This window comes from Sylvia atricapilla, chromosome 1 (genome assembly GCF_009819655.1).
Source record: "Sylvia atricapilla isolate bSylAtr1 chromosome 1, bSylAtr1.pri, whole genome shotgun sequence".
Taxonomy (NCBI): Eukaryota; Metazoa; Chordata; class Aves; order Passeriformes; family Sylviidae; genus Sylvia; species Sylvia atricapilla.
In genome coordinates, this window is record NC_089140.1 from 109,419,065 (window position 1) to 109,437,305 (window position 18,241).

An 18,241-nucleotide genomic window follows, 5' to 3' on the forward strand; every position below is an offset into this window, starting at 1 on the left:
AGACCAGGCACAGTGCTCATGGAAGACTGGCTCACTACAGACCCGTGTTTTACTGCAGTCACTGCACTGACAAGCACTGAGCAATGACACTTGGAAAACAATGAGGCTGTTATGTAACACCAGAAAATAAAGGAAGTTCACACATGTACATGATAAAAAAAGTTCTGAAGAATTTAATGTAGATATTATTTATACATACACTTTATAAGTAGGAATATGGCAGACAGTTGAATTAGTACATAAAGTTTTATTTAAAGTTTCCCCCCTACAAGCAAGCTTCATTTACACAGTCTAGTACTGTACAAAATTTACATTCTTTGTGTGACTTATTTAGATAGCAGTTCTTCCTTGGTCATGCCTTCCTGATAGATAGAAAGATTTAGATACAGTCCTCATAAATCTTTAAATTACCTTGGTAAAAAAGAGGGACCATTTAAAAGGACAAGAAGTATCCTTTAAAAATGGTACATTTTAGTAGAGACAGGTGACAGTCAGTGTTTAGTGGCAGACCTTTTAAATGTCATACAAGGTTTCCTCATTTAGTATCTTAACAGTTTCCTTTTTTATATATATTTGTATTTATATACTTTCAACAGGAAAGGAAAAAAAAAGTCATGATTGCACCAAATATATTTTACAAGGAATCCCTTGGATCTGAACAATATAAATAAATACAAAACCAACTAAGATTGCACTATGTAGGAGAAATGGATGGAGATTTCAGGATATACACTCCACTTTTATGAGTTCCTTAGTGATGCTCACTGGAAAACTCCCCAAGGGCACATTCAAATATTAGCATCTTCAGATAATTATTTTGTTTAAACATTTTTTCCAGGCGTGCAGCTACCTCATCAATTGGATTATTGCATTTGTGTGGTACCAGTCTTTTCTGCATTACTCCAATTTTACAAGTTGTGTAATTCTGCTGCAAGCAAGGGAGTTGCAATAAAACTGGACTGATGCCAGGGAGAAACAGTCCCATGATATTTGTTCTCTGTTATTTATATTGCTCTCAAGCATCAATATATAGTGTAATTTCTGTGTACATTCACCCTTTTTCTATTTTGCAAAGCAAATAATGAAGTCTTTCTCCCATCTATTGCCTCTGCAGCAGAAACCAACCTCCAGTAGCTGCCTGGTCCTTACTTAATGCAGTAGCATTAAGTCCTGTCATATGTGCAGGGCTGAAAATGCAGGATCCCAGTGTCCTTTGCCTTTTATCTGGTGCAGCCAGGTAAAACTAGGCAAATTAAAGGCCAGATATTTAGCTGACATAAAGTATATCCACTGGCTTCAATGGAGCAATGTCAGTTTACACCAGTAAAGAGGATGGTCCTGAGAATAATGGATGCAGCACTAGTAAACCACAGTGGAAGAATTATGCACATACTTTAATGAGGTGCAGATGATTATGTCTGTTAACTGCAAGGTGATGAATAATCTGGCTCAGATTTTGTCACTGCTTTTGCAAAGCCAGGACAGAAAGACATAAGCTTAACATGTAGTCAGTCTGATTTGTGCAAGCAACTATGACTTCATGAAGCAAGTCCTAAATGCTACTGGTCCTGTGTGGAAGCATTCTGAACTTGCTTTGCAATGTGTAAATAATCACACAGGCTATAAGGCAGTGGAAAGTCTAGCCTTATATTACTTTGGATCAATAGTAAAACCCTCTCAGAGCTCATCTTAAGATCAACCACACAGGACTACTTTAACTACTTACCAGCGTCTCTCAAAAAATGTGCATGAGCATTTCAGATTCCAAAGCAATAAATTAATGATTAAATGCAGTCTTCTTGACTTTGGAAAGAACTTGCACAGATGCTGATATCTAACAGGTCAGTGAAAAGTAAGTAAGGTTTCTGGTGCTTTGTTAAGTGGTCATAGAAATAACTTACTTTACAAAGCCAGATTTTAAGCTGTAGGATCCAAATTCTGTTATACTAATGCAGAACCAGTCATTCCATGTGATTTCAGTGAAATGACTCTGACTTTACACAAGTGTGATTAGAAGAATTTGATCCTAATCCCTAAGCTGCTATTGCAAGAAGTGCTCTGTAAAGCATAGCTTTCATTGTAGTCTGCTTTCTGCTGCACTTGCACATGGGGACTTTGAAGGCAGAGTGTATTAGTTGCCAAGCTGTGCAAAAACTGAATGATATTTCTTTACCTTTTATAATCTTCTGATGCTGTGTTGCTTGCAGAGCATATGAAGTAGTTGTAGGTTAGGATTACAGAGGAGGAGACAATTCTGCAATGCAGTGTGAGCTTTTCACTATTTGAATTCTGAAACATTCATGAAAACAACATCCTCATGACTTCAACACAGATCACATGCAGGTAAATACAATGCACAATACTGATCTTGTCTCTTCAGGCTCTATTTGAACAGTTAGCCATCTTTTTTTTTTTTTTTTTTTTAAGTTAAATTTAATGTGAGGAGTGTCTCTGCAGCAGGAAAAGTTTAAATCAGTCTGAAATGGCAGTCTGTCAGCATGTAATGTTCAGAGTGTTTTAGCTTCTTGCTTCATAAGACACCGGCACCTATCTGAGATGGGACAACACTTGGTTTTTCTTTTCTTTTAGTTTGCTCCTAAAGCATAAACATGGAATGAGGGGTCAATTATGGTAGCTTTGTTTTAACAAGAATTCTGTTCTAATAAAATATTTACGTCACCCGTCGTTATTTTCCCAAATGCACTCAGTGTTCGTGTCAGTGCTCCTGGCCCATCACTTGTTGTACGGAACGCAGGCTGGCAACACCACAGTCGAACACGCCGGTCCTGCAAGGGGCTCTGCAACATCACCTTCCAGTTCTGTCCAAGTCCCTTTCTCAGGACTATAGCAAATAGTAGAAGATTTGTAGGCTCCCTGTAGTAGAACAAAATGTCATATGTGTCAAAATGTCAAAATGTCAAATGTGGCTGTGGTAAAATCCAAGTCACGCATCAGCTCTAAAGGTATTTGAAAGTGATGCGGGGTCACTCTAACTTAAAAGCTCTTCAAGAGGTTTTGGTTTTGTCAGTAACCAGCCTCTGAAAATCAGTCTCATTTACAAGCACCTCATAAGCAGAGCTGTAATCATATAGTCCCATCAATCACTTTTTCAAAATTCCTTCTGATTTTAAATTACTCCATATCTGTGAATAGTGTGTAATGATAACGACTTATCTAGATAGAGAAGCACAAAGGTGAAGAAACACTCCGTGTTCTCCATAAGCTGAAAACTAACCCAAAGCTGCTGCTATAGCTAATTCCCCTCTCCTCTCCATCCCATATATTCATACTGTATGGACTGGCCACAAGAACTCAGAAGGAATAGAAAGGTGATTGTAGAAAGCAGCTACGCACCATACTCCAGCTGTAGCCTCCTACAAGGTAAATACTGTCATCAAGGACTGCGCAGCCAGGGCCACTGCGACCCTCCAGAATTGGGGTCTGGAGGATGTTCCACTGGTCACCTTTTGGATCGTAGCATTCCACAAGCATTACATCAAGATGGGAGAAACCTGGATGAGGGCATTAGGAAAAGAGAACATGTGTTATGACATGCTGTTTTCTTACATATTTTACTGTTAAATTTATTAAATTACATTTACAATTATATTATTACAATAATAATTGTTAAATATTTTTCTAGAAAATATTTTCATATACATTTAAGCCAACCTCTGTAACATGAATGCTTTGTTATTTCAGTTCAAATAAATCTGTTGAAGGTTTTTACTGTTAGTTCTACATTCTTCCACAAATCACGAGTCCATATAAAACCTGATCACATCAAGAAATACTCAGTAATAACTTATCAGTGACACAAGCAGATTCAAACAAAATTCCTCCTTGTCTATCAGCACTAATACAAGTTTGAATATGTAGGAAAAGCCTGTCCTGGCAGTCTATCTCAAAATTCAGCAGATCCAATCTATTCATAATTGAACAGATTGAATTTTGCTCAGAAATCAATGTCTAACAAGTCCAGGGAGAGCTCAGACAACTGATGCCACTTGGTTCTAAGGGGACAAAATGCTTAGCATGATGGACATGATGTGCAGGACCAGTTTCAATTTTCCAGCTCATTTAAGGTGTACCCTGAAGCACATAGCTGGGGTAAAGTCTTTAAGGTAACAAAAAAATGTGACCACAAAAATGGTGGTCCCATCTTTCCCTGGTAGGCCAGAAAATGCTCCAAGCAACTGCTGCTATTTGATCACCAAAGAGCAGAGGGGCCTCAGCTCAAGATTCTCAAGCTGTATCAGTTAATATGAATTAAGTGATTTGAACACAGACATTGAATACAGGAGTCCCAGTTCCTGCTCTAATATTTAGGCAATTCCCTATTTCAAACTACTTTCTTTATCAGAGCACTGCAGTAAAAGCATGCCTTTCTTAATATGCTGAAGTGCTTTTCTGAACCCTTCTGTCTTCTCTTCAAGGTATGATACAAAGTAAGATTTTCTGTGAAAAGGGTATTTGGTGATATCAGCACTTCGCAAGTGCTTGCTCGAATATTATTTATGTCTGGAATGAGTATGAAATAATATGAAATAATTCATAATAATATGAAATAGTTATTTTCTGCTTTAAGGTTTTCAAGGGGCCATAAAAAGGCCACTGCTGTGCACCCAGAACCTGTCAAAACCTCTGTAACAAACTGCACTATGCACGTGACTAGCTGAGATGTGGTAAATGCACAGCTAACACTACTTCACAGTTCAGCTTCACAAAGGAGCGCTTTGCCATGGAGCCCTGCTATTCCCTGCCAGTGGATAATTTGTGACATTTCATCCACACTTCAGTCCCCTCCCTCCTCCCTGTCCTTGCAGTTCTTCCTTTTGTTTCACTGTATAGGAGAAAACCATTTTTTCCCAAAAAGTCTTTTTACCAGACAGCCACATCTTTCCAGCAGCCTGGATGTTAAATACCTCTCACAACAGTGAGCAGTTTAAGAATAACAAAGGCATCCAGGGCAACAATTAGAGTAGAGGCAAAAATGCAAGGTTTATCAGAAGTAGGTGAAACAGTGTGGGGTAAAAAAGAGTGTGGCAGAATAGAGGCAATTCAAGCCTTTGCAAGCCAAAGCATGTGCTTTAGCTTGAGAAGAGCTGTGACAGGTTTTACTTTTGTAGGAGGAAAAGCCAACACTGTGAAGCACTGAAACCTACAAAATTTGCAGGTGTTCATGTGCAAGGTGCTTTTACCCTCCTCTCCTTATAAGGTCCAGTGCATAAACACCTATCACAGCTGGGAGTGGGGAGTGAAGGCACAGCACCACTGAATGTGCCTGCAGGGGTTTATGCACTATTTATCAGGGAAAATTTACATCTGGGACTTTGTCCCTTGCATGTTCCACAGACACTCAGATCTCCAAAAGCAGCATGTGGCTTTAGAGAGTCATGGAGACCCAGGGAGTGGAGTCAGAAATGACCTGGTCTTACTGGCAGTTAACACCTTTTTTAACTTTTTCTTCTATATAATGATTTTCTTTTTTGTTGTTGGGAGGTCATTATTTTTTTTGGTTTTAAATGTTAAAGGAGAAAGAAGAAAAAAAAGGAACATAAACTATCAAATATTGTCACAGGACAAAGGAGCAGGAGGTGTGCTTTTTGTCTGAGTGGCCGGATTAAGAAGCATCTTTAACAGCAATGATATACAGGTATTAAGATAAAAATACCAGATTCCTAAGCAATAGTTATTTTAATATGAGACCTTTACAAAAGATGGAAACAAGGATTATAATAAGCAAGCTGCATTTAATACTAAAAAGGGATTTAAAGAGCCTAGTCCTAATATTTAATGGCTGGAAGTTTGCTTTTTTTTCCTCTTCATTAAATCAGGAGCTTGTTTTTGTGTGTTGCTCTGAATAAAGCTCTCTTTAACTGCACATTTTGGAAAATGATTTACAGAGGAAAATATTGCCGGTACTTTTGGGTCAAAGAATAATCTGTTTGTTTCATTGAATTCTTGGTAATGACAAATTGTCCATGCCTTTGAGTAATGGAAGCTCCCATTTTTATTATCTAAAGCATTCATTACTCATATATTTAATGTACTGTTATAATTTTAAAATAATTTGCATAAAATGTTTTTAAAATTGCTGGCTCAAGTGTCCTGTTAAATTGTGTTGCTTGGCTTTTAATGTATTTAACAGTGACTGTCCAAACAAAAATACTCTTTATCAGAGATGTGGGACACTGAGATACTTTTTCGCTATTAAAAACGTGACCTTTCAAATGGTTTCCTCCAATGGCATACAGTCGATCATTCATTACAGCCAGAGTGTGGATTGCTCGTTTTGTGTTCATGTCCTGTTTCCGGGCCCAGACGTCCATCACAGGGTCATAGCAGTACAGCCAGGGGACGTATTCTCCATTGTGAACACCTCCTGCAAAGTAAATACACATCAGTTAATTAATATCAATAAAAACATTGTGCTGCAGCTGGAACTTGGCTCTCTGGTGTTGGGGTTCTGTGGTTTGTTGGGATTTTTTATGGTGGTTTTGGGTTGGTTTTCTTGTCATACAGCAGGAATTATTCAAGACACTGGCCTGAAATGTATATCTTGCCATTGTGAACGGCTCCTGCGTGGGCTGCCAGGGGTTGTGGTAATGAAGACACGTAACGCCACTCGTTTGTCTCCAGGTTGTAGCACTCAACGCTGGACAAGTAGCCAGTTTCGTTTCTTCCACCGATGACGTACAAGTTCTTGTCAAGGCGGCAGGCGTAGAAACTGGCTCTCCTGGAGGACAGGGCAGAACAGAACAAAACAAGCCAACAACAAACCAATTAGCCGTGTCAAACATTTCTTTCCCCTCTCCAGCTGACTCCCTGAACTGAGAGAGCTGCTCCTTCAAATGCTACAACAGAGAGAAGTGTCCAGGAGCTTCACATGCTTGCAGCTCTCCTAGAGACTGTGGCTGCTTTGCTAAGTAAATGCACAATACTCCACATGAAAAAAATACTTCATTTTTTGTGTCAAAACAATTAGGCACACATAAAACTGCCAGGAAATACCCCTTTTCAAAGCTGTTTGTTGCTTTTTCACATCCATGAAAGATAAAAAGGTGCTCATTAATGTATGGGGCATTACCTTGTACGGGGTATAACAACTCAGTAAGACAAAGTGAAAAATGAGGTACATAATGTAACAATAATAAATTATCTTGACATTCACTTTCTTTATGGTCCTTCAAGGGTCATTGTTCCCAATTTACTAGGAGAACCACATCATCAAAATTTTTCTTCAATTATCATTTTTTTTCTTCTTTCTGCAGTACTGCAAATAGAACAACTTTCCTTATGCTAGCCACAACACTACATTTCCACCCTTTAACTCAAATGAGATCTGTCTCCATCCAACTAACCCTGAGAAAAGTTTTAGCCACCTGTCTGCTTTGATGTGCAACTCAGGTGTGTAGGAAAAGAATTAAGTCTTCTGGCGAGACTTGGGCATTTATTAGTTTGTCTTCCTCATGCCTCAAAAATTAATGGTGAATTTTTGTTGCTAAAAATTGAGTAAGTAAAAATTGAGCAGTAGGTGATTTTGAGAGACTTTGGTTGGGGTAATCCACTTTCAGGGAAAGCTCCCTGGATCATTCAGCAGTAGGAATGTTTGCTAGAGTTGAGACCTTTAATTTCAAGCTGCAATAACATGAGAAAGAAAACTGCAAAAGAACACAGCTGGGCTAGAATGAAGAGCTGTACAAAATATTGAATGACAAGAGTCCTCAGTCCCCAACATAAAATTTTCTCCTGGGTGAAACCAGAATGATGTGGGAGCCCAGAAATGAGCAGGCAGGCCAGGCACAGCAAAGTGTAGCTCTGACAGCTCCTGCAAAGCAGGCAGTCTGAAGTGTGGCTGTAGCTTGCCAAACCCTGCTCTGTGGCTGATTCAATGCACTCTGGTTTCTGCCCAGATGCCTTAATTTGAATCTGGGAGCAGCTGCATATTTCACTCCTGAATTATGCACTAAATCTTGGGGCCTTGATGGTCACCTGCACCATCAAGGACTTGAACCTGCAGAGAACTGCAAAGCATTTGGATGAGCAGCGGTACACACAGAGCACAGCATCCTCAGTGAACAGCTTTGGTATGTCCATCTCCTTCGCAGGCTTCCCAAGAGCCATCCCATCATCAGGTGAGCTAGCAAAGTCTGGTATGCCCTGTCCCTAACCTGACATGTAGCCAGGCATGTTCAGGAGCATTTTCTTCAGTGGAGGCAGGAATAAGACCTTGCTCTTTTGCACAGCTACCTATTTTCACAAAATTTGTAGCATCCTTTAACATTCTGGAGAAACCTCTCTCTTAGTTAGAAGTGTCTGAGACTGGCTGGTGATTTATAAGTTGGAAGAGAAGTCAGGCAGACACCAAGAGATACAGCCATGGAAACAGCAGGGTTGGCTGGGCATTCAGGGAATAGATTTGATGCATCACTGCTGGTTTCTGACCTTACTTTTTGCATTTGGTGCGCACCTGACAGGGATCCTCACCAGCCAGGGTCACAGAACTCCTCCTGTTCACTTCTTCACTTTCACCCTGCCTTCACATGGGCACCTTGGATGGTATGGGACAGAACCCCTTTCTGACTGGGGCTGGGAACTCCACCACAGGGCAGACTTCTGAAAAAACCCGTGGAAATAGGAGGACAGGAATACTGGCAAATGTCTCCAATCAACTGATGAATTAAAAAAGACCATTTAATTTATCTGTCAGTGGGCAGATAGAAGCTGATGGCATATTTTGCTCTGCATGGTTGGACAGCAAATTGTGCATCTATGTTTTTAGCCTGATATTCTATGGAAACAAAGCTAATTTGATTATACTGTACATGTACCCATGTCTGCCTACTGTTGTCTCCTAAAAAAACCCCTGCTGACTGATTTCACTCTAATTTGACAGAGGTTATAGGTGCTATAGGCAGTCGAGTGTGTATAAGCTTTCTGAGAATATGTGATGGGCCTGAGGTAACACAGCCCACAGTTGCCCTCAAAAGTAGGAAAAAGCTGGAGAGGTCACCTCCTATTAGACATGAGAGCCTGCATAGGCCGGAACGTGCTCCCACATCCATTCGTTTGTCCTTGTGCACCTTCTCTGGTGAACCCGTTAACAAACTGCTCTCGGCATGTTTTGCCTTTTCTTTTTTCCTTTTTTTTTTTTTTTTTTTTTTTAGTTCAGGTTTAATAAACAGAGGTGGACACAACTTGCATGCGTTATTCTCTTAACTAGGATTTCACTGATGATATTCTGTATGTGTACTCCTGGTTTCATCCACACAGTGTCACTATAAGGAGCAAAAATGAAAGCATCAGCATACTTCACTCTTCTGCTTGGATGTGAACATTAACTCAGTAGCTTCTGTCACAAATGTTTTAAGCTTTTTGGGGTTTTTTTTAGTTTTCAATGATACAGCGTGTAAGGGCATGCTGTTACAGTGTGCAAAGGCATGCTGTCAAGTGATGACTTTTAAACTGCTGTAAAATATGATTCAGATTAAACTATAATACAGCAATCTTTGAATGAAAACTTTCCCCTCAATACTGAGAAGACACTATCCATTCTAATCAGATAACCAGAATTTACTTCAGGATATGGACAATAACACAATTATTTTGTGATTTTCTTCAGGACTTGAAAGTACTCAATGTTCACTGGTCTCCTAAATGCTTCTCCTCCCCACCCCTTCACCCAACCATCAACCCAACCAACTCCTTCTTTCAAGTATACACATATAAAAGGGAAGATTTTCCTCATGATTTTCACACATGATGAATTTATGCCCTGAAACACCAAACAGTACTACCAGTCTGAGGCTTAAAATTACCAGTGCTGTTACTGATTGTCGCAATATCTGGACCTGATTTCAGAGCCACTTATAGAGTGCATGCTTTGCTTTTTTTTAAAAAAATTAATCTTACTAGGGGTTGACATTACTATTATTAAAGTGAAAGACAAAAGTAAAATGTGATTTTTTTAATCTCTTTTTCTGTGCCTGTTCTGAGCTCACTTAGTCTCAACGAGTACACTGACCTACTCACTTCCCACTTTGACTTGTGCTTCTTCAAAACCTGGTACCATGCCATGCTTTCTGCTGGTCTTCAAACAAAAATTTTTAATCCAGAATGTAAGAAAAAAACAAGTTGTTTTAAATGCTGTTTTGCTCCACATACCTTGAAAAGCACCGAGTTGAGCTGGCAAAGTGCAACAGTTGTGACTAGGGTGTCCAGCTGAGGCTTGCACCAAGTTCAGATACAACTGCTACAAAGACTGCTCCTTCAGTAGCCATCATAGTCTAACTGAACTGTTCTGCAAAAACCTCCCTGTTGTTATGGCATCATCAGGTAGAGGTGTGTTTCCAAAGCTTATGAGTCACTTGCTGGTTCTCTAAACAACAAACTCCTGAAAATAGTACGTACTTTTCAAAAGCATCTATATTTGAGATGTTCTTCAAGTGAAAAGAAACCAAACTTAGCTTTAAAGAAAATATACTTGCGACATTGAATACATAATGGGATTAGACTTTTCTTTATAGCTCACACAGTAAAATCAATCAGATATGGATTTTGGCATGTGAGATAAAAGTTTACTTATCAAATATTTCATACAGATTTTTGACTTGAGAATATACTGCCTGTGAACAAATCCCACATTTACCTGGCAGTCATTTCAAAGGAGCTATTATAGTCTATCCAGCCAATTATTCTCAGACTAAAATTCCTAAATAGGTTTTGACTTGATGGACCATAATGACTCAGAAAAACCCATTTAACAGTCTGTCTTGTCAATGGTGCCTGCATTATGCCAGCAGAGACAGGGCATGACCCTGTACTCCTAGCAGGGGGAAAATAGCCTGGTGACTTTAATGGGAACTTTATCTCACTCAAGGAGCTGGGAAAGAAAACTGCATAAAAGCTCTCTCTTATTTGTATGATCTTCTACAAACTGGGCCAGTCCATACCTCTGAAAGCTGTACAAACTCTAAGGAAGTCATTAGGACTGAGTAAACAAACCATCAGAAACATTTTAGAAAGTGAGTGTAAAATAAAATCTCTGTTTCCCAGCAATAGCCCTAATGCTTAGGAGCCTTTAAAGAAAAACAACAGGCAAGCCTGTGAGCTCTGTATCCTGAACAAAAGAGGTGACAATTAACGTTGTCATAGCAAAGCCCCTTGCAGAAGGAACTATGTATGAGTGGACCATTGTATTCCAGTCCCTCTGCAAGGAGCTGTGGTGTTCATACATTACAGTTTATTACAGGAGCACGGGGCACAGCTGAGTTTTGGCCTCTTGGCTGAAGGCAGCAGCTTACACCAAAGCACAAGGCCAGTCACCTGCCACATGGTTTTTCAGGGAAACACAACTGGACAATGTGGAGGTGAAAAAATTCCTACTGCCTCCTTTCTCCAACCCTCAGCTGCCTAGTTCTGCTTTCTGTAGTTTGTCAGCCAAATAAACCCAACTGCTCAGCCAGCTGCCAGCACCCCACAGGAATTTGGCTTGGAGATACCCAGAGGGTATCAGGACTTAGATTAGGCTCCACAGAAGAGGTCCAGGCTCCATGGAAACATCAGCTGATCTCCTAGTCAGTCTCCCAACTCAGCAAGGATGACTTGCACGGCAATGCCCAATCTGATGTTCACCTCCTGTCTCCCCCATGCCAACACCTAAACTGGTAGTGACTCACTCTAGGAAGCTGAATCAGAGGGGAAGGTATCCCTCTGTTTTAAAGTAAACAACCACAGCTGTGAAGGTTATCTCACAGGGTTGGTGGGAATGAGGGAGAAGGCTAGGTGCTGCCAAAGTAGGGACTTAGGTCAATCAAACTGAATCTTGGACAAAGATCCTTCAAAAATTCTGCTGACTGACATTTTACCCCTGGAAATATGAAAAGACAGCCATATTTCCAAGCATCTCATAAGACATACCTTGAATCATGAGGCTGCACTGAATTCAATATATCTGTGACTGCCAGACACCTGAATAGTGCAGATAGTCAACAATAAAAAAAAAAAAACCCAAAACCAGAAGAACTCTAATAGTGCCATGGAGTAAAGAAAGCATTTGAGGGAGACACTGTGAGCTCTTTTGTGCATGGCATCCATGAGAAGATAGGTGTTGAACTGAAGGAAGGACATTGAATGTTTTCTTCAGTTAACACTGTAATTTTGGATGTTCTACCTTTGAGATTCTTCTTACCAAACATGCACAATTCTGTTCAGGTTTACGGGATATTTTCCTGTCAGGGTAGGATTTGGGACCCACAGTTCAATTTACATCATCTTTACGAGTCATTGCTCAAGTCCACATCCACCTTTGCTCTTTGGTGCACAGCAAGATTAAAACACGAGCTCCTCTAATATGCATTTACTGACAGCAACTTCACTCAAAGACCACCTAGGATTAAAAGTCCTCTGACAAGTGGAGACATGTTCAGAAGAGCTTTTCATAGCTGGTGTGGTGGAACAGGATGGAGTCAACATATGAAAGTTTCAGTTGCCTCTAAAATATCTGACTGTAATTACTGCTTGTTTACTGCAAACTCATCATGACATTTCAGTCAGGGAACATGACAGGACTCTATGGAGACTTCAGGGAAATCCTTCAGACCGTACTCAGGCAACCAGTAATTGCATAAAGTCCATGGCTATTTTGCATGAGTTAGCACTGCAGGACTTGGCATCTGGAGTTCTGAATTTGGAAAGTTTTAAAAATTAGGAGACAAATGGGCCACAACTGCATGCTGCAGTTTTATCTGTGTTTTCAATACTTCTGTAGGCCTCCTTACTCCCAGAACTAAGCCAAACCTCAGCTGTTCCTAGAATGAGAAAATAGAAATTGAAAAGCACATAGCAGGTTTTTACCTCTCTTGCATGGGTGGAAGTTGTATCCAGCTGTTAAACCTGGGATCGTATCGGCTAACAAAGTTTGTACTGTGTTTCCCTGTAAAGATAGATTATTTTGACACTCAGCTGTTTGTTTCATGTATTTAACATCATGATTGTAATATATATTACATATACTTCACAAGTTGACACCTTTTATGAAGGGTTCCCCCTTTTACAACAATGCATGATTACACTACGTGTACAGTAATAATTCAACAGATGGGGCACTGCAAGGCTTGAATTAGCAGTCACTACCAGTAAAAGCAGATAGCGATTATTCTTGGTCTTTGTAATAAGGTCTTGAAAATGTGTATTTAAATTTACTTATACATGCTGTGGTATTTTCACAGCCACAATAAATCACAGCACTAAACAAAATTATTGCCCAAAGAGGACATCCCCACAGTATCTTCTTTATGACTAGAATTTTGTCAGGTAAAAAAATTAAAGGGACAACACGTGCTTTTCTCTCTCCTTACATCATCTCTGTGTGGAACATGGCAAAAACCCATTGTGCAAATAACCAGGAGCTGCATAAGCCATCAGCATGGCATATGCAGTGTTTGCACTGGATAGTTTATTCTACCATGTACTTTCAGTGTAAGTAAAAAGGAATTACAGATGTGCATCGAAGGGGGAATACACTCTTAAGAGTTTTATTCCAACTGTGTTAGCTAAAATATGAAGCATGAGCAACATACACCAGCTAACTAGCTTCTCCCTGCTGTCAAGCCCAAGAACTGTGTTCATGTCTTCACGATATTAAGATTTCACCTTATTTTACATGCAGATTGACACCAAAGCAAGAAAACTGAAGCAAGAGAGTGCATGGCAATTTCCTGTAACACCTGAGACTTCAACAGATAAGCATTTTGAAAACAGAAACCTTTGTTTATGTACGTGTGACTAAAAAATTGAATTAGAGGCTTCACAGGCCAGCAGAATAACCTAACTGCATATGTCACAGTTCTATAAATGGTCACTGGGCATTCTACAAGGTGAATATTTTTGCATCAGACAAGCCTCTGCAGGATTGGCTCACTTTGCCTGCTTCATTCCACACTTACTTCAGCATGTGTAAATAGACCATCAAGACTGTAGAGAAGAATAACAATACAGCTAGAATTTGTATTCGTAGTAATTTAAGATCATGTTCTACAAGAAAACAGAGAAAGAAACCACACTGACCGGTCTGGAAGTAAACCGATTTCCTCGCCATGTTATAAGCATGTTCTATATGAGAAGGGTAAAGCAGAGAACAGATGAGTAATGCAGCATTTCCCTTCAAAGCCAGCATGGTGCCTAACGAGGACCACACTGAGTGTCACTCAAAGACATGACCATCTGTCCTGGGGCGACTATGATGCCTGTACCCCCAATTGTCTGTTCTGTTTCTGTGTGTGCTGTATGCTGTGTTCTGTACCTTTAAGACTGGTTCTAAGAATGAAGCAGGGAAAGAAGAAGCGCACAGTTTGTTTTGAAAACAATGTTCACTCCTCCACATTCTTCTCCTTCTCTGCCTGGGGATGGTGTGTTCATTGGATACATGGACAGCGGCCAGAGAGAGGGTTTTTCCCCTTTTAATTAGTTTAGCTAGCTGAGACAAAGAAGCATCCTGGACTGATTTTTTTTTTTTTCCTTTTTCTTGGGATTGTTTAAATCTGCTCTGGACTGAAAACCCAGCAGAGGACAAGGATCTGGCACCTGTGGGCCACCGGGACTAGGACCTCGGCATTTTCCAGCACCGAAGGGACTGGGACTGATAAGAGACTGAGAGAGCCGAGCTAACTCCTGGCAAGGACTTTCTCAGTTTTGCCATCTCTCTTCGGAGCAGCAAGAAGTTTTATTGTTTCATATTTTTTCATTCCTCATGCCTGCAGGCATTTTGTTTGTTAAATAAATATTTTTTTCCACTTTTCTCTGAGGAAGTTCTTTTTCCTGGACCAGCTGGGGGGAGGGGCCGTTTGGATTTGCTCTCCAGAGGAACCCAATTCAGAGGTTTCCTCCCAAATTTGCCCTAAACCAGGACACCATCTCAGCATTGTCTCAAGACACAGGGTGAGATTCCCATACTGTAAGGGCAACTGGTCATTCTGCCACTGTGCTTAGTGAAGTAAGGCTTTGCTTTTGGTCCTTATCTGGATTCTTTTAGTCTACACAATTTAGAAAAACAGGCATCGAGAGATACAGATTCAGTAAGCAGCAAAACAGCAACAGGAAGCTTGAACAGGCCAGGTTTCACTGTCTAAAACATTTACTAATCTGTTTCAAAAAACAGGAATTCAAAATAATATAAATATTGATCCTAAGTTTAAACTTCTATTTTTCAAAACTTTTTTTCTGGGTCTTAATGCTGCTATATTCACTACATCTTTCAGAGTTACTGGGACTTCAGTGCTCATTAGTTATACAGCAGTTTGTTCATTGTTGTCATACAAGTCTGTAATTTGGCTGCCTAACACGTGTCATACACATACTCAATAGAAACACCATGTATGTAGAAGACTGTAAAGTGCAGGGTAGAAGAAGGATTTAGTAAGCCTAGAGTAGGAATGCAGGATACAAATCTGGGTCCCTCACAGGAAGGGAGATGAAACTAGAACAAGCACAGAGAAGAGCTACTATGGCAACAGGAAAACCAGAAAGTTTACCTTATGGCAGGAGACAAAGAACTTGGCCTGTTTCACCTAGAAATACAAAAGCTGAAAGGGGATAGGAGAGCTGTCTGTAATACTTTAGAGGAACAAATCTCCAGGAGGGGGAAAAACTGTTAAACTAAAGGTCAGCCTTGGCATGAGAACAAGGTGATTTAGATGGTCAAAGAATACATATTACTGGATATCAGAATAAGGCTCCTAGTCATTTAGAGCAATTGGATTCTGTAACAGCTTTCCAAACAGGAGTAGTGGGGGCTAGAAATCAAATTGCTTTATTGCTTTTCAAATGTAGCTTAGAAAATTTACAAAATGGGACTATATGATGCCTGTGATTGCAGGAAAAGGACTCGATGACCTACTTAATCTGCCTGGTGTAACTGGTTTGACTGCAGTTTAAGTCTGGACTTCAGTCTGAAAGAGAACTCTACCTATTTTTTGCCTTGCTCATCAGTCAGGAGACTGCACATTAGGATGCACCTGTTCTGTCAGAACACAGAACTTGAGGCAAGCAAAAATCAGGACTAGTATATCAGGATGATGGGACAAAAGGAGGCAGAAACTGTTCTCTGCTCTGCAGCCCTGCTAGAAGGTAATAGGCTCTGAAGGTTATGAGGGTTGGTCTTAAATCCATGCCTATGTTGTGCACCCTGCTTTCATCAGTGTTTACTCATGCAAGAACCCCTTGTGACTGGAAAGGCATAGCTACAGGAGGACATAAAAAAGTGAGAAAAAATGTCTCCCATACTTTCTGGGTTGTCAGGAAGTCAGCAGAGCATGAAGTAGGTGGGAGCACTCCTTGGGGTCCACAGAGTTTCTCAAGAACCAGATGGTCTGATGGCTAAAGCATCTTTAAGATAATTCTTTACACTGGGAAAACACCTGGAACATGCTCATTTGAAGCAGAAGCTTTGCAAAGCCTTGGCAAGATGGTTCCAGGTAGGACCATCTGAAGTCCCTCCTGTGCTCTGAGGATAGCAGACAAAGGCCTTTACATAAATTCAAGTGGGCATGTGTGAGCTGCCCCCATGTAGCTGCACATTTAGAGCAAAGTGGTTTCAAGAAAGAATGTCCCCAGCAGTAGCACAGGATGTAGTTTATAATTTCAGGTCCAGTTTCATTGGCAAGTAAGATCCATTTGATAAAGAGATCAGTATGGCAATGCTCATGCCTTTTTTACTGCTATCTTCCCTATGGAAAAAAATCCCAGCACTGGTATTCACAGGAGAGGGAAAGTGGTAGATGTCTTCAGCAACATCTTCAGCCCAGCAGTTGATCCAGATGTAGGCAATCTCAGGCCTCAGGTACTATTCATCTCAAAACCAACTGTTTTTGACTCCTATCTCAGATGCAAGATATGTACCCCTTCTACCATCTCCCCATCACCTTGCAAGTCAGTTTCCCCATCTTTAAAATGTGGGTAGTTATACTTCTTTTACCCTTCATGTGATGTAGCCATTTAATTATAAGCTGTCTGGAACAAAGTCTGCCTATCCATATGCCTACCACCAAATACAAAAGGGGCCCTCACTGGATGGATGTGGCCAATGATCCTAAATGAAATTGTCATTAGTGATACTGTGCTGTGTCCTACTTCAAATAAAGGACATTCAACAATAGAACTAAGGGGCCCTTCTCCTAAGACAAATAGTGATATTCTTAACTACACCAGAAACATGCTTATAGGGTGGCCTGGATTGTTTGTCTCAGGTTTTAGGGAGTGAACAGATGTAACAATTTTCTATAATTTGGTTTAGTGCAGATGCTGAAATGGGGCATTCACAATAAAATATATGCAGTATATGTAATTTCAGCTGGATCCTCTGGTGTTTTAAAGTAAAAATGTGTACCTGCAAGCTGTTTTATGGTTTCTCAGTCATAATTATCTCTGTTACACAGACTGCTACAACTACAACTCTTTCTTCGTGTGCAAGCTTTTTAACAATGTCTTGACAATTCTGTGAATTTTGCAAGGCATGGTATTCTCCTTTTGCTTTGCTCAGAAGCCTGTTAAATTGTTTAATTTCTCTTTGCGGTAAATTTATGAAGTAATCAAATCAAAGAAGGTAGCAGCAGATAATCTATATGAGAAGCTCTTGCACAAGACTGAAAAAAGGATCAGTTTAAGAATCTCGAAGTCTAGATAATTAACACATTAACAACTTGAGCTGCGAGTATCTTGTTTGACAATAGAAAAGAAGCATTCATCTACTGCAATTGCATTATTATATTATGACTGGAAGGAGCCTGGAAATGAAGGTTAAAATTCTTAACAGCTGCTGCCTGGTGCATGCACTTGAAAGAGTCTGTTCTGCTGCCTGTGGCATTTCTCAAGGGATGTGGGAGCTGATGAATGACAGAGATGCTAATGCTAAAGTATCAGATATTTATAACATCAGTACTGAAGAGTAGCCTTTACTAGGTTCAACAATTAGGCTGAAGGTCCTCAAAATCCCTTGCTAATTACTACATCAGCTGACCTGACAGGCAGGAAGGCACAGGAAGGCAGATGCTCCCTTTGCTTTTTAGTATTCTATACATACCATTAGGGTTCCATTGGTCTTCTCCTCCCAGCACAAACAAGAAGTTTTCCACTTCCACGACACAGTGATGGGCACTGTTGTATGGCATAACTGCAAGCAAAGCAAGAATTGTTTGTCAGCTCAGGACACTGATTTTATCAAGTATTTCCTCTTTACCATCTG

The 18,241-nt window shown here is 40.2% G+C and overlaps 1 protein-coding gene across 1 annotated transcript in view; it reads right to left on the reverse strand.

Moving 5' to 3' along the window:
- Positions 1-2,404: 2,404 nt before the first annotated feature.
- KLHL14 (kelch like family member 14) overlaps positions 2,405-18,241 on the reverse strand; it is a 57,475-nt gene continuing 41,638 nt past the window's right edge. Inside the window, exons 3-8 of the mRNA XM_066330481.1 lie at positions 18,080-18,169; positions 12,859-12,937; positions 6,549-6,739; positions 6,227-6,385; positions 3,355-3,512; positions 2,405-2,874 (exon numbers count right to left, since the gene is read on the reverse strand). Coding sequence (XP_066186578.1) covers positions 2,734-2,874; positions 3,355-3,512; positions 6,227-6,385; positions 6,549-6,739; positions 12,859-12,937; positions 18,080-18,169 — 818 coding nt within the window. The 3' untranslated portion in view covers positions 2,405-2,733. The remainder of the gene's footprint in view (positions 2,875-3,354; positions 3,513-6,226; positions 6,386-6,548; positions 6,740-12,858; positions 12,938-18,079; positions 18,170-18,241) is intronic.